The 22,379-nt window shown below is 57.3% G+C and overlaps 1 protein-coding gene across 7 annotated transcripts in view; it reads left to right on the top strand.

Moving 5' to 3' along the window:
• AMPD2 (adenosine monophosphate deaminase 2) overlaps nucleotides 1-22,379 on the top strand; it is a 38,969-nt gene extending 16,590 nt beyond the window's left edge. For 5 of the 7 annotated variants that reach the window (XM_025216335.1, XM_025216338.1, XM_006034359.3 and 2 more), the window contains 17 exons: nucleotides 3,874-4,004; nucleotides 5,323-5,453; nucleotides 6,105-6,173; nucleotides 7,345-7,456; nucleotides 8,048-8,234; nucleotides 9,021-9,162; nucleotides 9,504-9,593; nucleotides 9,993-10,122; nucleotides 10,466-10,660; nucleotides 11,182-11,313; nucleotides 11,753-11,916; nucleotides 13,109-13,235; nucleotides 13,629-13,792; nucleotides 14,120-14,240; nucleotides 14,637-14,810; nucleotides 16,036-16,146; nucleotides 16,781-22,379. In XM_025216335.1, coding sequence (XP_025072120.1) covers nucleotides 3,975-4,004; nucleotides 5,323-5,453; nucleotides 6,105-6,173; nucleotides 7,345-7,456; nucleotides 8,048-8,234; nucleotides 9,021-9,162; nucleotides 9,504-9,593; nucleotides 9,993-10,122; nucleotides 10,466-10,660; nucleotides 11,182-11,313; nucleotides 11,753-11,916; nucleotides 13,109-13,235; nucleotides 13,629-13,792; nucleotides 14,120-14,240; nucleotides 14,637-14,810; nucleotides 16,036-16,146; nucleotides 16,781-16,996 — 2,295 coding nt within the window. In that variant the 5' untranslated portion in view covers nucleotides 3,874-3,974 and the 3' untranslated portion in view covers nucleotides 16,997-22,379. Of the gene's footprint in view, nucleotides 1-987; nucleotides 1,010-3,873; nucleotides 4,005-5,322; nucleotides 5,454-6,104; nucleotides 6,174-7,344; nucleotides 7,457-8,047; nucleotides 8,235-9,020; nucleotides 9,163-9,503; nucleotides 9,594-9,992; nucleotides 10,123-10,465; nucleotides 10,661-11,181; nucleotides 11,314-11,752; nucleotides 11,917-13,108; nucleotides 13,236-13,628; nucleotides 13,793-14,119; nucleotides 14,241-14,360; nucleotides 14,407-14,636; nucleotides 14,811-16,035; nucleotides 16,147-16,780 lie in introns of those variants that run through there. The other 2 variants (XM_006034360.3, XM_025216339.1) reach the window with 2 other exon arrangements.

Below are 22,379 nucleotides of genomic sequence, written 5' to 3'. Positions count from 1 at the left end.
GGGGGGGGGGGGGGGCAGGACTCCTGGGATCTGTCCCAGCTGAAGACGGTAGTGTGACCCAGTGGTCAGAGGGGGTGGGGGGCAGGACACCTGGGCTCCCTGCCCAGGGAGGCAGTGGGGTTTAGTGGTTAGAGCAAAGGGGGAGGGGGGACAGGATTCCTGGGTTCTGCCCCAGCCCAGAAAAGCAGTGGGATCCAGTGGTTACAGCAAGGGGGGGGGGGCAGGACACCTAGGTTGCACCCCAGCCCAAAAGGGCAGTGCGTCCCAGTGGTTAGAGCAGCGGGGCTGGGATACTGGGCACACCTGGGCTCCATCCCCCGCCTGGGAAGGCAGAGGGGCCCAGAGACAGGACAAGACTCCTGGGTTGCAGCCCAGCCCGAGAGGGCACAGCATCCCAGTGGTTAGAGCAGGGGGGCTGGGATCCTTGCAGCCCAATACTGATGCCCAGTGGTCAGAGCAGGGCGCTGGGACGCGGCTGGGCTGCACCCACGGGCGGGAGGGCAGTGACGCCCAGTGGTCAGAGCAGGCAGGCGCTCCCGGTGCAGGCGGGCCCCTCCCGCGGGCGCACCACGTGCTGGGGCCGCGTGGCCCGGCCGGGCTGCAGGCACGGTCTGGCAGGCGTCGCAGCGCAGAGCCGGGGCTGCGGGGCCAGGACAGCGCAGGAGGAGCTGAGCCTTGTCCTCGGATCCCGGCTGCTCTGCCTAATGAATGGCGTGCACTGTGCATGGGAGCCCATTAGGGAGACTCGTGAGAGTCATTAGCAGCTTAGCACGGAGCTTTTTCTTTCAGCCGGGGCCAGGGGTTGTCTGGGGCTGCAGGGGCTGAAAGGGGAGCTCCGGCCGCAGCTTGGGCACCAGGTGCCGTTGGATGCGTCGCTGCTGCACGCAGGTGACAGCCGGACGGAGGGAGGCAGATACAGAAGGGTTAACCGATTTAAGGGCTGAGCGGAGCCGCAGCCTTCCCCAGAGATGTGGCCTGTATCCAGACCAGCACCTGGTGACATCAGGATGTGAGTAACTGGGCAGAGATTTAAGCCAGTCCCTTTCCACGCAGGCTTGCTACATCAGCTCCAAATTTGGCGGTTTCCGAGGCTGAGAGGTGTCCCACCCTGGGGAGCAGGCAGGCAGGCTAAATCAGTCCCGAAGGGGCTGCTGCCTGCCTTACAGCGTGCTAATAACAGCAGCTTCCCCTTCCCCGAGTCCTCTCGTTTCAGGCGAGTTGCTTTACCCACCACTGCAATGCAGCCACCTCTGGGGCAGTGCCTCGCTGCTGCTCGGGGACATGTTCAGCACTTCCCAGTGGAAAGGGCTCTCCTTGCACATCCCCGTGGGTTGAGTAGTGATGGTTTTTTTTAACCCCTTGCCAGCCATCCCCTTTGTTTGGCACCTTCGATGCCCTTGCAGCTGCTCCCTGGGGGGGGTGGGGTGTCTGAGACCAAATTCACCTACACCTTGGTGGCCAAGTCTAACTTTCTGGGAGAAATCTGAGGAATTTAAAATTGCCCGTGGCAGTCGTGGGCTGTAGAACAAACCTGGCCGACGGGAATTTGGGTGCGGAGTCCCCACCAGCACCGTTGCCCCGGCTTCAAGCTTAGTCTCAGGGCAGCCCAAGGGTGAAACGCCTGAGATGGCATCAGTTTCAGGGCTGCTGTTCAGAGCTCAAGGGGCAGTAGGAGAATTGGGACCAGTGTCACACTGCATTTCAGGAAAGTTGTGAGCAGGGGCGGGTAGGAGAGAGGCTGAGGAGTGGGTAGGAACTGGCCTCTTCTCTTAAAAACACACCTGCAGCTTGTAGTTGTCAGCAGGGAGGATGGTATGTCTGCCTCAGCAGTCAGAAGACTGAAATGCCACAGTAGGGAGAGGTAATAAACTCTTCCTCCCAGCAGGTTTGTCCATGTCCTGAGCACTGGGGCTCTTCCTCCTTCCTTTGGTGAAACTGGCCATGTCATGATGGAGCTCCCTTTCTGCCCTCTGTTTTTGGGTGTCTTGTTCCTCTTGGCACTAGTCTTACAAGTATGCCAGCAATCGCCTGCCCCTGCCCTTGTAACCATGCCTTGCCGCTGCACTGAGCATCCAGGACACCACGGATCAGGGCCTGATCCAGCCCATCAGACTGCTAGCCCATCAACTACAGCATCCTGCAGCCTGGCAGCAGTGCTGCTAAATGCAGCACCGGAGGTTTAAGCATGGGGAAAGAATGGGAAGGCCTTTCTGCATAAGAGATGTTTTAGCCCTCCCGTGTGCCCTGTGTAGGAGCTGGGTGTGGCCAGGGGGCAGGGAGGGAACTCCTGCCCACATCAAAGGACCAAGGCCACAGTATCAAAAGCCAGTTCACCCATTAAAACAGATGCTCTAGTTTCTCTGTGATTCTGGGTCTGCTTTCTTCTGGCTGCTGCTTCTAGGGCTGAGTAAAACTTGGCTTCCAGCGCCATCCACGTCTTGGCCGTCTGGGAGAAGTCGGGTGCTGCTGTGGGTAATGCGCTTGGCTGAGAATTGGCTCATCCTGCGTCTTCTACAGGTTCCCTGTGTCCCTGTGGGGAAATCGCTTCCTTTCTCAAGCCAGGTTTTCGAAAGGGGTTTTTCCTTCTGCTGCTGCTGCATAGTAGCTCTGTCTGCTGAGTGTTTGACGGGTGCTGAGCTCTTTGGAAAAGCTAGGCTTTATCTAGGTACCTTAGTGTAAGCTGGACCCTTGGAAATGGGGACTTTTGTGCCTCAGTTTCCCCACCTAATAACAGCAGATGATGCTTCACTGTCTTACAGGAGGCTAAATGAATGAGTCTATAGATGCGTGGCGCTCGCAGTGCACAGCGCCAGAGTGGCCTATAAATAACTCCTGTCAAAGAAGAAGCCAATTGGTGCTTATTTATTGGCTCCCAGGGTCTGTTTTCTCCAGGATCTGGGCTAAGACCTGCTTCTTAGTTCTATGCTGGCTGCAACCCCAGGTCTGACATGGTGACATCTTCCTATTACTGCCCATCCAGACTGGATTTGCCGCAGCTGCCTAGCAGTGAGCGAGTCACCTTCTCCTGTTACCCCCATGTCTCAGATTTGTACGTAGCATCTATTGCTGTGGTATCTGGGTACTGCTGAGCCTCTGAGGTATCCAGTGCCACTGGAAACCTTTCTGCTGTTTACTGCTTAGAGAAAAGAATGACTCCAAGGAAAGGCACTAGATCTGCTGGTGATAAAGCAGGGACCAGTGTCTGCTTTCGTGGGGTGGGAGGGACGCTTTGTGCCTGCTTTGGAGCTTGCTCGGATTTTGGCTTGGGAGCTCTAGATGTCTGAGCTGCTGCCTGCCAACAGAAGCTGGAGCAGGGGCTGAGAGTTAAGGCTGCTGGAGCCTAGCTGTAGCTGTCACTGACTCGCTGTGCGACCTTGAGTGAATCACTTCCTCCTCTCATGCCTCAGTTTCCCCAGCTGTAAGATCAGGGTGGATACTTCCTTATCACTCGCCTGCCCACCAAGGTGTAATAGCTGTGACGCACTTTGGAGATCCAAGGGTGAAACTTGCAGAGGAGCAGCCTATTACATCGTTACAGACACTCCTCTCTCTGTGCTTCCTCCGCGCTCCTCCCGCAACAGAAGTAGAAACAAACTCACCTGCCGGAGAGGGAGAAAAGCCGAAGTATGTCCACTGGGGGCTTTGCCATTGCTATTGGCTGTATGCCGGAGATGCCTGGAGGCTGTGGGGATGAGGATGGAGCCCCAGCCTAGATCTATTAGCCGTCGCCTTCCCATTGTAGCTGGCAGAGGGATCGCAAGGAGTCTAGGCCGTGTTTTGCTGACCGTGGCTCTCTGGGAGGGGCCCGTGGCAGCCTGGGCACACCCACTCAGTCTGTCTGCTGCTTGAGCCTTTCTGCCTGTGTTTCCACAGAGGTCCGTAGCGGGACAGGCTCCCGCACCCTGCAGTCTGCACGCTCCCTGCCAGGGACTCCTCACTGCCTGAAGCACTACCCCGTTGATCTGCGCACCTCCATGGATGGCAAGTACAAGGAGATTGCTGAGGTAGGTATTGACCTGTTCCCAGCACGTCCTGCTGTCCAGTCTGCTCCTCTTTCTGCCACTCCCAGGCCTTTCCTCCCTCCTCCTGCCAGCCATGCACTGCTACGGTCACTGATGCCTGGCCAAGACCAGCCCAATTCTGATTCTGCCCATGGATGGCCTCTGCTCTGCTGCCCATGTGACAAAGAGCCTTGGGCCCATTGTCTCTGCTGGGCTTCATGCGGGAACATGTGCATCTTGCCAGGCTCAGAGCTGCAGAATCTACTTACTCGTGTGCTCTCCCTTCCCCGCCCTGCAGCATATGTGGATGCCCCCGGTTCCCACTTTCCCTTGGCCTCTTTCTCCCCTATGGTGCGAGTTTGCCAGGTCTCAGCTGCTGGAAGGCAGGTTTCTCCTGTTGGGATGGTCCCAGTGGACCCAGTGCTGCCAGCCTTGTGTCAGTGTTGGGCCAAACCCTCAGCTGGGATAAATGACTCAGCCCTGTTAAAGTCCAAGGAGCGGCAGCAGTTTACACCAGCTGGAGATCCTGCCGCCATCCCTGACCGGCGCCCTGCGTATAGATAGCTGGGTGTCTCCTCCAGCAGCTGCTGGCTCCAATAATTGAACTGCATTTCCACTCAGCAGGGGGAATCCTGGCAGAGCAGAGCTGGCCTGGCCTTTTCCCCACCCTCCCTTCAGCCAGCTGACCCTGCTCCCCCTCTCCTGTGACTGTGCTTGGCAGGGCACCTACTGACTGGCCTCTTGTGTGGCCACGTGCCTGGCAGCCAGGACGCAAACAGCCATTGACCGATGAAATCCTCAGCCCCCTGAAGGCAAATTTATCATCATCTGCTCGGGCAGGGATCAGTGCTTTTGTCAGGAGCCCTTGAAGCAGGGAGGCAGGCGGAGCAGCATGGCTCAGCTCAGCACGAGCCCAGCAGAGGCGCATTTGCACTGAGAGCTACCCAGGCAACCCCAGAGCCTCTGCTTTGGCATTTTAATGAGTGCAGGTCTCTGGGCAGAAGCACTTTGTCTCCTCTCTGCTTTTAACAAGCCTCCCATGTGGCTGCCAGCAAGGGGCGGATGCTCCATTGTGGGGATCCAGGTTGAGGACTGCCCATCAGCAGTCCCAGGTCGCTGGTGCCATTGAGTAGGTCTGCATTGCTGCCCTTGGGTGCAGCCCTCCGGAGCCTGATGCCCTTCTCTGTCGCAGAACCCAGGTGGTCTTGGAGAGCTTCTCTGAGGCCAGGGCAGCTCATCCCAGGCAGTGCCGAGGGCACAACAGGAGGGCTGAGCCGGGGGCTGACCTTCACGGGCTTGCCCTGTGCTGATTTGTCCCCAGGAGCTGTTCTGCCGCTCTCTGGCAGAGAGCGAGATGCGCAGTGCCCCCTATGAATTCCCCGAGGACAGCCCCATCGAGCAGCTGGAGGAGAGGCGCCAGCGCCTGGAACGGCAGATCAGCCAGGATGTGAAGTAAGACCGTGGTCCTTCGTGGTCTTGCCCTGCTTGAGGTGGAGAGGAGGGAGGAACATTGATTAGGTCCCAGGGACACAAGCAAACTTCCTCAGCCAATGCACCTGGGACCTGGAAGCAGACCAGCTGGGGGCTCACCTTTGAGCTTTGAACTGTGCTGCTCAGAGCTATGAGAAGCTCATTGCACCCTTGGCCAGGAGCAATTGCCTGGTGGGCACCATGACCCAGCAGGACTGTGTGTGTGTGTGTGTGTGTGTCTCCTTTGGCTGGACTGTGCGCAGTGTCCCGTCCGCCAGGAAAAGTAAACCCTCGACGTCCTTCACCTGCCCCAAGCCCCATCACCCCAAAGGAGCACACTGGGTGAAGATGGGGGAAGGTGGGCAGGGGTCTCGGGTCCCCCTCAGCACCAGCCCCTCGTGGGTCCCACCAGCCCCCATCTGTCTTGGGTCTTCTCTCTCTGTCTGTCTCTCTCAGGTCCTGCCTCCCAGTGGGTTTCATGTGGTTGCGTCTGTTGTGCCTGGTGTTTGGTTTTTGCATTAACATTCATGTTTTCTCTTTTTCCCCCTCTCCTTCTCCCTCCCTCCCTGTCTGTCTGTCTCTCTGTCCATCTGTCCATCCCTGCCTCCACCTCCGCTACCCGTTTGTCCTCAGACTAGAGCCGGACATTTTACTCAGAGCCAAACAGGACTTCCTGAAAATTGACAGTGCTGCTGACTTACAGTGAGTGTCCGGCTTTACCTCTCTTTGCTGCTGCCCTGGGGTAGGCAACACCCCAGGAGCTGGGTCCTCATCCAGCCTCCAAACCCAGCCCTGGCTGGCCAGGGAGAGACGTTACTTTCCTCCCTCTTTCTGGTGGGATCTGCCTGGGTGGGAAGGGAGGTGTCTAAGTTTATGAAGAGAAGCCAGAGAGCACCACAGTACCTCTTCAGCTGGTGCCCAAGGGGTTAATCCAGGTCTTTTTTGACCTCTGCCTCTCCCCTTCTTAAGTGTGTGTACTGAGGACAGGTAGTTGGAGTAGGGGAAAGGGATAGAGCTGAGCAGGTTAGCATGACCCCCCACCCCATGAGGGAAGGGTCCTGAGCTCGTCTCCCTGGCCAAGCCAGCGGCCCCTGTGAAGCCGTGCAGGTAGGGATCTCCCTTCAGGAGTGGGGAGGGTGGCGTGGAAGTAGAAACCAGCTTCTGCTGCTGCTGCAAGCCAGCGTGTATGGGCACACGGTTGGGTCTTGGGCACTCTGAGCATGGCCACCTCAAGAATGCAAGAGCCTGGGCACCAGCCCTACCGGGTGCTGTCCATAGCCACCTTGCTCTTGGCCTCCTCTCCCTCCTGTCTTTTGCTTCTGGCCACTGCGGCTGGTGCTGGCTCTGCCATTTGTTCTGTTGGAGTTTTTCTGTCTCCTTCATTGCTTGCGTGTTGCTTTGCTGAGCCACCTGGGGCAGGGGGTCTTTCTAGCAGGACAGTTCCCAGGGACCAGCTGCCCAGGAGTGCAGCTGGGTTTGTCTGTTTGGTCCCTGTAGTGAGTCATCTTCTGATGGTAGGAAGTGCCAGGTATGTGGGGATAGACTCCTTTCTGTCAGCTTCCCCAGGGCAGGGCTAAGCTGTTAATCCAGGGACTAAATAGCTGTGGGAATACCAGTATGGCCAGTGAGACCCCAGCAGCTGTTAGCGTCCCCTGCCCTGCAGCCCTCCCTGGTCCAGCATGGGGCTGTGGTAGCAGAAGGAGGCCAAGTCCCTGCAGAGCACGTCCCCATGTGCAGTGTGTCGTGTCGTGGGTGTCTCTGTGCTTGTGTGGACCAGTCGGACGGGACGGCTGGACCGTGGAGTGTCTGTGAGCAGCCGGGTCTGGCCTCCCACCTCTGCTGTCTGACCCGGGTCTTCCTCCTCCCTCTGCAGGCTGTTCAAGGAGCAGAGCGAGGACCTGGTGGATCATGTCCCAAAGGAGCGGGAAGTGCTGCTGGAGAGGGAATTCCAGAGGGTCTCCATCTCTGGGGAAGAGAAGTGCGGGGTAAGGTTGCCTGGCCTGGGGGCCCTCATGGGAAGGGGCTAAGGCTTTCTGAGGTTATCCTTCCCCGTCTTCCCAGAAGCCCCGTTGCAGGAGCCAGTCAGTTCCCACTGCTGGGAGCTGACACCTGCTGCCTGGGGAAAGCCCAAGATACTGTGTTTCCTATGTTTCACTTCCCCCCCCGACCCAAGCCAGCCAGTATCCTGACCTGGGGCAGGATTGGGACAAGGAGTTGGGCCTGCACTCCACACTGTGTTCTGCCTGCCTGCCTGGCTGAGCATCCTTTCCCTCTGTGGGGTGCCTCTGCTGTGTTCACACGGCATCTCCCTGTGCTTCAGGTTCAAGCCCAGGCCTCTGTTCCAGGTCCTGTTGTCTTTAATTTAACCCTTTACCTGTCAGCCAGAGCTCCTGCTCTCTTTCCATAGTTAAAAGTCCAGCCCTATTTCTTTACCTTTGTATCTCTGGTGTCCACATGTTCCTGGCATTTGCAGTCAGATAGACCCTCCCAGACCTATTTCTGGGTCTTGCTGTCCCTGACGTCCTGTCTGCTCTGTAGCCAACTGGGACTGGAATCCTTCACTCTCCTTCTTCCAGGTGCCCTTCACGGACCTGCTTGATGCAGCCAAGAGCGTGGTGAAGGCGCTGTTCATCCGGGAGAAGTACATGGGGTTTTCCCTTCAGAGCTTCTGCAAGACCACCTCCCGCTACCTGCAGGACCTCTCTGAGAAGCCCCTTGAGACCCGGGTCTGTGATGAGATCCCAGAGACCCCTGTGGCTGCAGGTGAGGCTGGGGTTGTTAGGCAAGCCAGGGGAGAGGGTGTGCAGCAGTAAAATCCTGAGACGCCCTCATGTCTGGGGCATGATGGCAGGGGCGAAAGGGATGATTCCAGCTGGGCCAGTGGGTGAGAATGGGGTTGAGCCAAGCTGGAAGTCGTGGGTGACTGGTGCCACCTTAGTCAGGGGGGCACATGCCCCCCCCGCGGGCAGTCTGTGTGGGGCCCCCATGGGCGATCCTGTGGTCCAGGGTGGGTCCCACAATGGATCCCATGATGGCTGATCACTGTGCTCACTGCAGCCGCGAGGGGCCCCCAGCCACTCCTGAAAGCGGCTATAGCGAGTACCGCGATCGGCTGGCACTTGCCGGGGGGCACCAGCGTTCCCGCGCGCGCCCCCCCTCGCCTAAGCAGTGAACGTGGCCATCAGGGGGTGCACTAGTGCTCTCAGGGGGTGCATGTGCGCCCCCTACGTGCCGCCACTGCTGGAAGCCATATTCTTAGTTCCCATTGTGCTCCTGTCCCAGTTGCTGAGTTAGCACTTCCTGCTGCCCTTATTCCAGGCAGAGCTCAAAGTAGGGGCAGTCAGACCCAGGAGTCCTTGGATGGGGAGCATGAGGGAGAGGAGTCTTTGTGGTGGAGGAGGGGTCACAGCCAGGAATGTGGGTAGAGGAAAGAGAGTGTGGGGGAGGAGGAGGGTACAATGCACCGTGGTTTGCAATGGAATATGGGGACACTGGTGGCCAGGACTGCCAGGCATTGCCTAAAGTTGGGGGTTGTGCTCCTGTCTGCAGATGCTCCGGTGCACCCACCATTCACGAACCGGCACCCTTACGAGACCTGCGAACCCCAGTCCATGCCCAGCGACCTGGGCTTTGGCCTCAAGATGGTCAATGGCGTGGTCCATGTCTACACCAAGCAGGATGTCACTGACAAGTAAGCGAAGAGGGCTGGTGGGGTAGGAGCCTCTGGTGCCTGGTCTAGTGAGAAGGGGGAACCTGGGAGAAGCCAAGTGCATGCTGGGAGAATGATCTCCCCCTGGGGGTGTCAGGGTTGTGTGCCATCTCCCTGTGAGTCTGTTCAGCCTGTTATAGGGCAGTGAGCTTACAAGATCTCCCGCACAGTACTTCATCTTATCCCTTCTGCATCTGCACCCCCTGCCCCCAGCTCCCTTTGCCCTCTGCTGCTATGGGGAGCCTTGGCTTTGAGGTGTCTCCTGACTTGAGTGCGTGCTCTGTTTCTGTGTGATGAGCCTATTGCCCTGTTCCCTCCTGCAGGAGCACAGAGCTGGACCTGCCGTACCCTGATTTGCAGGAGTTCGTCGCTGACATGAACTTCCTGATGGCTCTGATCATCCATGGGCCCATGTAAGGACAACACCTTCTCTTACCTGCATTGTGGGAGCTGTGTGCGCATTGGGCTGGGATGTGTGGCTTATGCAGCAGCTGCTGCCTGTGGGTCTCCCACTCTGCTCTATCGGAATGGCTGCTGGACTCTCAAAGCAGCAGAACCAAGCCCTTCCCTGAGTTGGCCTGGTACAGGATTGGAGCCAGTCCAGCCTCAGGGACTGAGGACATGGGGATACTCCATCCTCAGCCCCTGGATGATGCAAAGAATAATGTCATCTTATCAGTGGCTCTGGCAGAGCCTGCAGTGGAAGCCAGGGTCCAGAGTGTCAAAGCAGAAGCTGCCCCTGGACATTGTAGGGCTGGTTAAGGGATGGTAACTAGTCCTGAATCCTAATCCATTGCCCTGCCCTTGGCCAGAAAATCCTTCTGCTACCGGCGGCTGCAGTACCTGAGCTCCAAGTTCCAGATGCACGTCCTGCTCAATGAGATGAAGGAACTGGCGGCTCAGAAGAAGGTCCCGCATCGTGACTTCTACAACATCCGCAAGGTACTGTCCCTGTCCACTGCCCCATGGCCTTGTCACATCACTGGCCTGGCAGCTGAGCCCAGCTTCCCACCCCCAGCTGTATGGGCTGTGGTGCCACAGGCTTTGATCCCTTTCTAGAGTCATTGCCCGCATAAGCCATTTAGTGCTGAAAAGGGAGACATTTGTGCTGGTGATGTGGGCACCTGTCTCTTGGGGCTGAGGCTCCCCCAGGCAGTGGGGACAGTAACAGCTTCCAGGCTCTACTCCTTGGGCTCTCGCCTAGTGGTGAAGGTCCTGTCTGTGGAGGGTGGGCTGAGGCCTCGTGCCTTGGGGTCCAGTCACATGTGTCCTCCCCGTTGAACAGGTGGACACCCACATCCACGCCTCCTCCTGCATGAACCAGAAACACCTTTTGCGCTTCATCAAGCGGGCCATGAAGAAGCACCTGAGTGAGATCGTTCACGTGGAGAAGGGCAAGGAGCAGACTCTGAAGGAGGTCTTTGAGACCATGAACCTCACAGCCTATGACCTCAGCGTAGACACGCTGGACGTCCATGCGGTAGGCTGTCCTGCTATGCTGCTCATCCAGCACCCGCCTGCTTGCTGCGGGAGGGTGATGGTTTGTATCTGGGGCATGGTTGGAGGGAAGAGACTATCTCTGTACCAGCTATCTTGCTCTTGTCCTTTTATTGGCTCACCTCTTGAGATAAGCAGAGACATCCAGCCTTCCCCCAGCATTGGCCTACAGAGATGTGCCATGGGTGCGAGAGGCAGCTTGGTCTCCCGTGGCCTGAGCTGAACTGAGCTCAGTGGATTTTCTTTTGCTGTTGGGACTAGGAGATGGTAGAGCTGGGTGAGGAGGAGCATCTTGTAGGGAGCGGGGGTTGAAAGCCGTGGAACTTGAATGCCTTAGGCCAGGGACTGAAGGGTTACAAGTGTCTGGCAGCCTGTCCTTGTGGGAGGTACTAGTAGTTGTAGTTTGAGGAAGGGGATCCTGGAAAGCACTAGTCAGTGGGGAGTGGGGAGGTGCCAGGTCCTCTCCTTGTTGCCTTTCCCTGAGGTGTCTCTGTCCCATGGCAGGATCGTAACACCTTCCACCGCTTTGACAAGTTCAATGCCAAGTACAACCCCATCGGGGAGTCAATCCTGCGTGAGATCTTCATCAAGACGGACAACCGGGTCTCGGGGAAGTACTTTGCCCACATCATCAAGGTGAGGGCTGGCATTGCTGCCTGGGCCACATACCTCTTCAGGAGGCTGACACCCCTGCAATGACCTGGAGACCTGTCTCCATGAAAACCAACCAGCCTGTGTGCATGAGCCTGGGGGATGGTACTGAGAAGGAGACTGCACAGGAAGTAGTGGACCTGTGGCTGGCTATTGGCTGAGACCTGAGCATGGTGTGGGTGCCTCATTTTCCATGAGGTGGCACCCTGGTCCTTCCTGGCTCGGGTGGGCATGCATGTGCCCGTCTGATCTGTGAAGTAGTGTGCGTGCCAAAGCCAAGCCTACACGCATTGTGCTGCTGCACTGAAGTGTGTAAGCAGGGTCTTGCCTTGCTGGGGCATATGCAAGACCTTTCCCCAGGTTTTGCCAACCTGGCCAGTTGGTTGGGATGGCATTTCCCACTGAGTGACCTCCCTCCCTGCAGGAGGTGATGTTTGACTTGGAGGAGAGCAAGTACCAGAACGCGGAGCTGCGCCTCTCCATCTATGGCCGCTCACGGGACGAGTGGGACAAGCTGGCCAGGTGGGCTGTGTACCATAAGGTGCACTCCAACAACGTGCGCTGGCTGGTGCAGGTGCCCCGTCTCTTGTGAGTACCGTGCTGCCAGGTGGGACTGGGCAGGAGGGGTCACAGTGCTGTGTGCACAGCTGGCAGGGCTTGATGGGGCTTCCAGCCCAGGCATATCCAGTCAGGCTCTGCCCTCTCACAAACTGCCTTCCAGCCAAGGCTCTTGCTAACCTCGAGCCCTCAGTCCCCCAGGGGAGAGAGGAATTCATGGGGGAATCACTTATTACAGCCTTTCTGCTGACGGGGACTGGCAAGGCCCAGGCAGTGGAAGCCAGGCGTTGTGCTCCCTGTTGCTCTGGTCATTCCTGCCAGGCCTGCTCTGCCCAAGGCCGCTGGAGGGCCCCGGTGGGGGCGATGCAGTTAACTGTGTGCGAGTGTGAGGTCAGGCAGAAGGCAGAGCAGGGTGGCACCTTACAGGAGAACTCATTGGGGGATGGGAAGGCCGGAGGAGGAGCCAGTGCTCTCCCTGCTGGGACCAGACCTTGTAGGGATGAGCAAAACCTGCTGAGAGCCGATTCTCTGGCTGGAATGTCAACATGGCTGGGCTGGCAGAGAAAGTGGAGGGAACGTGGAGAGGACAACTCATGGTAGCCCGTGTTCCCACGGCCACTGAGAGCACAGGAGGGGAGCGGGTGGCAGTGCTGGGTGCCTGCTCCAGGTCCTGGGGAGTGGGGGTGAGGCAGGACCACAGCTTAACCCTTCTGGCCAGCCCTGCAACCCCTAGCTGTGCTGCACAGCAGCTTCCTGACCCCAGGGAGTGAGGGGTGGCTGGAGGGGAATGACAGCGTGGGGGCATTGGGAAGCCAGCTTCTAGGGACCACAAGCTGCTTGACATCATTGCAGGAAGGAGCAGGCTCGGCAGAGGCAGCTGGGTGCAAGAACCAGTGATGACTGGAGGGGCCAGAGTGGGAGAGCAGGACCAGGCAGGGGTCTTGGGCCTCAGCAGCCTGGTTTAATCCAGATGGGCCAGAATAAGTGCCAGTTGCCTGGTCATGTGGGTAGCCTGATTTTCCCCCTCATGCCCTGGTGTAAATCAGGAGTAACCTGCCACCAGCTGGGTGCAAATCAGGGTCAGCTGTAGTGACCAGAGTGGAAGGAGCTTATGTGAGAGCAGGGTGTGGCCTTGGTCAGGGCCCCGAGGGGCTGAGCTGACCACTGTGCCCAAGTGCCCTGCTCTGAACCACCTCTTGGGCCCTCCTGCCCTCTCCAACAGCGATGTGTACCGAACCAAGAGGCAGCTGGCCAACTTCCAGGAGATGCTGGAGAATATCTTCCTGCCCCTCTTTGAAGCCACCGTTCACCCTGCCAGCCACCCAGAGCTGCACCTCTTCCTGGAGCATGTGAGAGCCACCTGTGCCAGGGCTGCATCAGGGACCCCTGGGCTGGGGCTGGCTAGGCAGCTGCTAAGCACAGGCTGCCTGGTGCGTTAGTCACTAAGGGGACTGCAGGAGGCCCCAGGGGAGGGACAGATGTCAGGCACTAAGGGGACTGCAGGAGGCCCCAGGGGAGGGGCAGGTGTCAGGCCCCCCCCTGGGAACTGCCACTGCCCTGGGCACCACAGTGGGTCACTGGGGCTTCGTGCCTGCAGAGACGTCTGTGGTGGAGGAACATTGCTCCATTGGGCTTGCTTGGGAGGTGTCCCCAGGCAGGGTGGGCCGACTGTCTCCCGTTCCCGAGCAATGGATGCTGGCTGGCATCTCACACTCTCCCCTCTTTACATCTCGGGTGGCCAGGTGGACGGCTTTGACAGTGTGGATGATGAATCCAAGCCTGAGCATCACATCTTCAACCTGGACAGCCCCTTGCCTGGGGCCTGGCTGGAAGAAGACAACCCGCCCTACGCATACTACTTGTACTACATGTACGCCAACATGACTGTGCTGAACCACCTGCGCAGGTAGGGTAGCCCTTGCTTCTCCTGTCCCTCCTGTCCCCCCCTTGGTGCAGGGCAAATCATGTCACTCAGAGGCGCATCCCCCATGGGTGAGCCCTGCTGGAGAGCACTGCCCTCCTCAGCAGCTCATGAGTGCCCTCCTGTAGAACCAGCCACAGGGTGTTGGGCTCATCCTGGAGCCTGGGACTTGCATGTGCCCTCCTGTCTACTCACCCACGTGACACTCCCCTAGTGCGTGGGGTGGCACAGTGGCCCCTCATTGCCCATGGTACACATGTAGTGGCTCAGCCCCGAGCCCATCCCTAACCTTGCTCTGGTGCCATCCTCCAGGAAGAGGGGCTTCCACACCTTTGTGCTGCGCCCGCACTGTGGGGAAGCAGGGCCCGTCCACCACCTGGTGTCTGGCTTCATGCTGTCAGAGAACATCTCACACGGCCTCCTGCTCCGCAAGGTAAGGGGAGCTTAGCACTGGACTGGCTGATTGGCCACCGGAGTCTGGGAGAGGGCAGTGGGCATGCTGGATGCTGTCGGTGCACAGGCAATGGCAGTGTCTTTATCATGCTTGGTGCAGACCATGGTTCAGACACTGGGGTGATGGGTGATGCTAGGAGAACCAGGTGAGTTCTGAAATAAAGGGCAGCCCTGGCAATCTGGCATTTCAGGAGCCCATGTGCGGGAGGGGGATCTGGTCCCCGTTGCCAAGTGATGGGATGGGGGTGCCCCAGGACTAAGGGAGCCTGGCGGTGAGTGCATGCCCTTGGCTTGGCTGCAGTCCCTCATGGAGGCACTCTGCACAACCCAGCCGAGTGAGTCCCTGTGCTCCAATAACCCGGCTTTCCCCGGGCAGGCCCCCGTGCTGCAGTACCTCTACTACCTGGCCCAGATCGGCATCGCCATGTCCCCGCTCAGCAACAACAGCCTGTTTCTGAGCTACCACCGCAACCCGCTTCCCGAGTACCTGTCCCGTGGCCTCGTGGTCTCGCTCTCCACTGACGACCCGCTGCAGTTCCACTTCACCAAGGTGAGCCTTGCCAGCATCGTGCCCCACGGCTTGGCCAGACAGCCCCAGGGGGTGTGACACAGCTTTGGCAGCAGGACCTCGTAGAGATGCTGGGACCCTGGGTGAGACTAGAGGGGAGCTGTGGCTGCAGGTCACCAGATGATGTAGAGGCAGGCAGAGCAGCCCCGGGTACCCACAGACCGGGAGAGCCAGGAGAGCTTTCTAGTGGCACGAGGGGGTGTCACAAGGAGGCCAGGGCAAGGAAACCCACCCCACCCTGGCTATGTACTGGAACAGCCACTGGCTTGGCTGCCTCGGCCTGTGCTGGAGTAGTAGGGGGATTCTGTGGCTGGCCCCTGGGGAGAGTGCGACACCGTCCCCGCAGGTTCAGGCCTGGGGGCAGGTTTAGGTGCTGGGAGCAGTGGCGCAGGCTCTGTTGCAGTCGCTGGACGGGAAGCTGAAAGTCCCTGCCCCTGTTGCATTAAGTGAGTTTGGATGGTGAAATGGTTGTGGCAGGGAGGAGGCTGCTTCTGACAGGTGCAGCAGTGAGAGCTGACTCTACCAAGCCCCTGATCCTTGCCAGGGAGGTTGATCCGGGGTCTGGGCAGAGCCCCTGCTGGGAGCAGTCCTGGGTGTGGCAAGCAGAGATGCTGCCCCCTGGTGGCTGCTTCAAACTTGCTGCCCCAATGTCTGCAGACCTGGCTCCGCTTCTGCACATCCCTGCCCTACCTTGTCTCTTCTGTCCAGCTGCACAGGAGTCGCTGGGAAGTCACCAAGACTGAAAGCCAGGGCACTCGGGACTTTTCCCCTCTACTGTGGGGCTCACTCACAGCTGGAGCATCAACCTGACCACTGGCTTGGCTTCAATGGCTGCTGTGTGTGTGCAACCAGGGGATGTGTCTGTGGGTGCAGGGCTCAGCCTGCCTGTGCCAAACTGCAGTGCCCAGCACTGAGCCCCTTAAGCCTTGCCAGCATTCTGCATTACTGCTTGCAGTCACAGCTGGCATCAGCTGCACTCCCACCTTGGCAAGAGGCCAAGGGCCAAGCTACGCCCTAGGTCTAAGAGAGGGGTCCCCACAGGGCTGGGTAGGCAGCATCCAGGAAGCCTCTGCTGGGTCTGATGCCTGCACCTCTTCTCAGTTGTGGCATCAGCTCATCTCCCTGGGGTCAGGCCAGAGCTGGCAGGTGGCTGGGCAGGAGGGCTGATGCAGTGGGTGGCCTGGTCTGATCGGCTGTGCTATTGCAGGAGCCCCTGATGGAGGAGTACAGCATCGCCACGCAGGTCTGGAAGCTCAGCTCCTGTGAAATGTGCGAGCTTGCGCGCAACAGCGTGCTCATGAGCGGCTTTTCCCACAAGGTAAGACTGGTTCCCCCCACCCCACCAAGCAGAGTCCATTACCAGCCTGAACCCCATGGTGGGGTCCAGGCTGGCTGAGATGCTTGGGGCACTGCTCTGTAACCTCTGCGTGTACCCCATCTGCCTGGTAGTCAGGGGTGCTGTGCCTCATGGCCCCCATGGCACCCCATCTCCCAGCAGCAACAGGCTGTGTGCTCTCAGAGGTACGGCTGTGTCCGAATCAGCCCTTTACCATGCTGTTGGGCTCTGCATGCTGAGAGCTGCTCCTTTGTCTCTTGGGTAAGGCCCAGAACAGGTTGCAACGTCCCTTCGTGTCTGTTAAGCCTCTCATGGCCCCTCCAGCAGGGAACAGGGTCTACCAGGTTCTACATGGCTAGTAGCTCCAGCCTGCCTGTGGATGCACAGTCAGTGTTTGCTGGACTCTTGTGGCTGCATTGCCTCTGGGAGAGCAGAGCTGTCCCCGCCACAGTGAGCTTCAGCCTAGGAAAGCTTGTGTTATGTGTGTAGCTGTCTAGAACTACTTTGGTTAGACTCTGAGGTGCAAATCTACCCTGCCTTTTATCCAGCATGGGATCATTAGGGTAAAAGCCCCTTCGGGAACACATCACCCTGACCATAGCTTTCTCCCTCCCAGGTGAAGAGCTACTGGCTGGGCCCCAATTACCTGAAGGAAGGGTCTGAGGGGAACGACATCCGACGCACCAATGTGCCGGATATTCGGGTGGGCTACCGCTTTGAGACGCTGTGCCAGGAGCTGACCCTCATCACGCAGGCCGTGCAGACAGAAGAGCTGGAGACCATCCAAGAGGAGGACTCCTTAACCATGAGCTTCAGCCCGGGGCCTCAGTGAAGGACTCTGGCCCCTGCTCTTGCCCACAGGGGCTAGGCAGGCTGGAGGCTGTGCCGGAGCATGAGCAAACCCCCCTGCCATCTCTGTAGGGTCTGGGCTCCTGTCCCCCATAGCCCCTGTTTCTTTCTTGATGTTGGTTTCAGTGCATTCTTTCCCTCTGCATTTCCCCCTCGAAAGGGGTTAATTTGGTTCCTTAGCAGTCTCCCTTGGTAACGTGCTGGTGCCTTTTTTTAGTTGTTGGTTTGGTTTTTGTTCTCTTAAACTCTTTGGATTTATTTTTACTTTCTGCAAGGCCATGGGGGTGGTAGTGCCCAGGCCCTCCGTAGTGCTTGCCATTGAAGGCTGGGCGTGTGGGGGGGCTCACACGTCTGGGACCGCATGAGTCCTGGTGCGAGTGTGCAGGGGGATGTACCCTAGGGCTGGACGCTGGGGAGCTGGATGGTGTCAGAGCCCTGAGCACTGGATGTGCCTCGGCACTGGTGGTTTGTCCCCTCGCGCTGAGCAAGGTGCTGCTCTGTGTGTGGCAGGAGCCTGTGTTGTCTGACAGAGTCATTGCCTTGAGTTGATGCCAGTTGGGTGCCTCCTAGGACCACAGTCCCCTGTGGCCGGATCTGCCGTGGGGCAAGAGGCTGAGAACCAAGCTTTGCCCTTGTCCAGTACCCAGCTTGCCACGGTGCTGCTCCCACCCCAGCTAGCCGGCTTGTTTGTGCCATGGCTCCAGCTGGGCCATTTGCTAGTGTTATTTTTTTAAATAAGGGAGGATCTATCCTCCTGACTTATCAAACTGTGATGCCCAAATCCTCCGGGCCAGGACAGTGGATGGTGTCCTCCCTGGCCCTCACTCTTGGCCTGGGGTAGCATGGAGGAAAAGCCTTTCAACCCAGCCAGAGAGCTGGGGAAAAGGCTGGGCCTTGCCATTTTTAACTCCGTATGCATCTAGTGTCAGTCAGGATGAGCATTTCTTGTTATCTCTCTGTCCATCTGAATGTCTGTCTGCCTCAGCAATCATGTCTTGGTAGGTGGGGGTGGGGACAGGACAATGTGTCTCTTTTTTTTTTTTTTTTTTTTATTAGCCCTTTAACTTAGATCCTCTTGATCAGGGCAGATCCAGCTAGCTCTGTTTCTTGGGCAATCTCATCTGCTTCCCTTAGGAGACACGGGCAGCTCCTACACTTTGCTGGTGTCCAAGGAGCAAGCAGCCGCTGTCTGTGCATGGTGCCAGTTCTGTGCTTGCATGTGCCGTGTTGTAGGGGCTGGAGACCTGTCCACCCTAGCAGCCCTCCCTGCCAGGCCATGCCCATCCTCAGCTAGCAGCACTGCTGCTTGTTGACTCTTTTCCTGTGATCTGTGGCATGAAGGGCCCCCTTGCTTCACTGCACATCAGTGAGCTTTCACTGCGCCCCATGGCCAGCTGTCCCTGTGCTTGGCCCCTTTGTTGTTACCAGAGTATTATACCCAACCGTTCTCTCGCCCTCAGCTGTTGGAGGGGAGGGGGGGAAGTTGGCAGCATCATATGTGGAAATGGGGGTTTAGGGCACCATTAAGAGGGTCTAGGAAATCATGGGTGACTGGTGCTGCCTTAGGGGGGGCACGTGCCCCTGACTGGGGGGGTCCCCCCACAGTCAATCCTGCTGGCCGGGGGCTGGGTCCCGGGGTCCCACCCACAGCCAGTCTTGCTGTCTGGGGGGACCCCCATGGCGAATCGCTGCAGTCGCTTCTGGGAGCGGTTGCACTGATTGGCCAGCACTTGCACAGGGGGCATGAGCACTCCTGCCTGCCTCCCCTGCCCGTCACTTAAGTGGTGAGTGCGGCCGGTCAGGGGATGCACTGGTGCTCTCACATACACTCCCTACGCTTTGCCACTGTAGGAAATGACCTTCCTGTTGTGGGCAAGGACTTCAGCCTTGGAAAGCCATCTAAGGCAGTTCAGGGGTGGCTGTGAGGGGTTAGAGCAAGGGGGTGAGAGCCCTTTATTGCTGTGCATGGCTGGAGGCAGAGCTCTCGTGGCTCCCTGCTTCCCACGATGCCTTGGGAGCAGTCTCCCTCCTCCAGCACCCAGTGCTTGCTCTGCAGGATTTGGCCCAACTAGAGTCATCAGTTGAATGCCAGCCCCCACCACTGCCTTTGGGCACGTAGTTGTGAGCAGTGTGCACACCCACACTGGGTTAGCGCTCTGCTGGGGCGCAGGGGGCTTCTTGCCAGGGCAGGCAGCAGGTTGGGTGCTTCTCATGGCTGAGAAGGCCTGAAGGTCCCAGCTATCCCATGTGAGTCACTGTCCTAGCTGTGCCCCCCCTTGGCATGCCCACCCAATAACAGATCTCAGGAGCCAAGCACTTAGCAGGGGTCAGGGCTTTTTTCAACTGTCCTTGTGGGTGACAGAAGAGCTCTCCGTTCCTGTGTCTGTTATGGGTCGCAGAACCACACTTCTTGTCCAGTCCTCATACCGGATAAACTTCGGAGATGCTGCTAGGCCCTGCTTGGTCTCTGGCCAGTGCTGTCACAGGGCAATGCAGGTGAGCCCATGAGCAGGCTTCAAAGCCAGAGGGACCCTACAGACCTCAGTTGTGGGCTCGGGCAGGTAGACTCATTTGGTTGCGAGGGTTGTTTCCAGCTGTCCTGGTTGTCCTGTGCTCCCACCACACCCCACCTTGCTGGTTCTGATCTTGCTTCTCTGCGCTACGTATCAACAAACGAGTTAGTTGGATATTTCTTTGTACCTTGGAGATGGGGTTCATCTCCTGCCGTCGCCTTGGAATCTGTGTGTTGTCCGAGTAAACTGTCCAGCACTGGGTCGTTGCTCTGAAATGTCGTGTTTGAAAAAAGAGCATGAGAAATAAATAGAAGCTATTTAAGTAAAACTCCTCATGTGTGTGAATTGGGGGTGTAGGGGCAAGGGGGAGGTTGGCACTAGGGCACCCGCCACTAGGCCATCAGAGCTATATCCAGACTGACCTCACAACACCTTGATTTCTGTGGCCCAAATATGTGAAGATCTCTTAAAATAAGAATTGTTCTCAGTACTTGCTGCGGCTCAGTCCTGGACTGGGTTCACCCTCCAGCGTCCCTGGAGATGGGTGATTTATTCCCTTCCCTCATTGGACAGAACAGGACACCGAGGCATGGCAATAAACCCCAGGAATGCAGGCAGTGGGTGCTCCACTCTGCTCATTGTAACAAGGAGTTGAAGGTCTATGATCTCTTGAGAGCTCAAGGTTTCTCCATAAAGAGCAGCCAGTGAGTCTGTAAATACTACACTGTAGTGCTAAAGGTGAAAGTACCACCCTGCTGCTGTCCCTTCTGATCTGGATGATGCAGTGGGTTAGTGGATTTGGGGTAGGGAGCAATCCCTCTTGGAGGAGGGAAGAGGAAGGATTAATTTACAATTGGGTGATAAAGTCACTGACAGCAATGGTTTCTCAATCAGTTAAAGGGAACCTGCAAAGGGAGCTTTCCCCTTTTGTGGTTTCTGTATGGTGGCAAAGGGCATCCTGAGAAGATTGTCAAGCATGGACTTTTGTTAACCTTGGAACTTGTATGTGGCCTCAGGACTACTGAAAAGACAGTAGGTGAGGATTCAAAGAGGAAAGGTCTCTTGGTTACTGTTTAACTTTTGTTATAATAATTCTTCAAAAGAAATAATTAGTGACCATAAGAGAGGAAGTCTTTGTTCATTGGCGAAGCGTAGGGGGTGCATGCGGGTACACGTGCACCCCCTGTGTAAAGGTGCTGTCGACACTGTCGGTCACCACTCGCTACTCCCCCTCTTGCTGCCGACACCGCTGGCAGCGTCTGCGGGTGGTCACTGACTGCCAGTTGGCACTCGCCACCTCCCCCCACACAACTGGTGACAACACCGTGGCCGCCTGCAGAGCTCCTTGCTTGCCACCGCCACGCTCCTGCCGCCGCCTGCGGGAGCTCGCTGTGCCCCTTGAACAAAGGCATTCATGCCTTGTTCAAGGCAAGTCTCTCTTCCCTCTGTCGCTGGCAGGGAGTGCTCATAAGCCTCTTGAGGCTATTCTGCTAAGTGGGGCCAGTCCTCACCTAATAGTTCAAAGGAAAAAAAAACAAAACCAGAAAATATAAACTTCACCTTTCATCAAAAGCACCAAAAATGGGTTTTATCCCAAGGGGATCCTTTTTATAAAAAAAAAAAAAAAAAAAAAGGTCCTTTACAAACTGCCTTTTTAAAATGGTTCTGTCATTAGTGTAGATGGACTCAAACCATACCAGCATTGCCACAGGGATAAAGTGACCCCCCACAGGGAATGGGATGGCAACTGATATCTAGTGTGTCGTTCTCTGCTGTGGAGGGCATCTGTGAGTCCATGAAGCTGAAGGAAGCCAATGGGTAACACAAGTGTAAGAGCATAGGCTCAAGCCAAAATGGACCAGCAGCCAGTGAACAAACGTCAGTCCTGACGTGAAAGCTTGGCAGAATCGGGGTGAGTCAACCTGATGTCTAGTGAGTCCCAGGGGTCTGGTGGTACCCTGGCTGGAAAAGGTGGGTGAATCTAGGTGATGAAGCAACATAGTTGCTGCAGGAAGACAAAGGAAAGTTCAAAGCTATGAAACAAGTGATGAGGGAAGCGGAGTGGCCAGCTCATCCCACTGCTGGGCAGCACACAGGGCCTGGCACCAGGCTGGATCCCCTGCTTTGAAAACAGCTGTTGGTTAAGGAGGTTCAGCTCTTCAAGGTAGACAAGGCCTGGGATGACTCCTATGGTGTCAGGATGAGGCCCCAGTCTTGTCAGCTTTAATGGTGCTCATGGGGGAAGTCTCCTGCAAGCGGAGAATCTCAGCCGAGAAGAGATTTAGCTGCTTGTTCAAAACTTCACACCACGCTCCGACCCTGGGCCTCTACTTGGACACAAAACAAGCTGCCCAAGTATTAACCGGCAATGCAAAAGGCACCCGCATGTTTTCCAGGAGAGCGAACCAGTTGGAAGCCAGCAAGAAGCACTCTGACCGTCTCAGCTGACCTCCAGCAGGATGGAGAGTTTCACCCTCCGGTTCCCCAGCCGAGCCTGCATCTTGGGTATTGCAGAGCACCTGGCCCCTGCAGTGCTCCCAGCCCCGTGCCCCTCTGAGCAAGGCTTCTCACTGGGTCAATTGAATGTAATATTTGAAGCTGCCTGAAGGTGGCACCCCTGGGCTCTCCAGTGGCTTGTGTTGTTGAAGGTTGGGTAGATTTGCACCTTTATAAACTAACTGGACCGGAGATGGTAAAGCATGAGCTTTGTGAGCCCAAGATCGTGTCATCGGCTCTTCATCTATGTGGAAACCAGAGGACAAGCTGAGCCTCGGGTGTCCCTTTCCATGATGTTGCTGCCCGTGGCTTCTCTCGGGGCTGCCTTTTGCTGGGGATTCAGTCTCCACCCAAGCC

The sequence above is a fragment of the Alligator sinensis genome, unplaced genomic scaffold (assembly GCF_000455745.1).
Source record: "Alligator sinensis unplaced genomic scaffold, ASM45574v1 scaffold872_5, whole genome shotgun sequence".
Taxonomy (NCBI): Eukaryota; Metazoa; Chordata; order Crocodylia; family Alligatoridae; genus Alligator; species Alligator sinensis.
The sequence above is the reverse complement of the archived record's forward strand: the minus strand, read 5'-3'. Positions and strand labels throughout refer to the sequence as shown.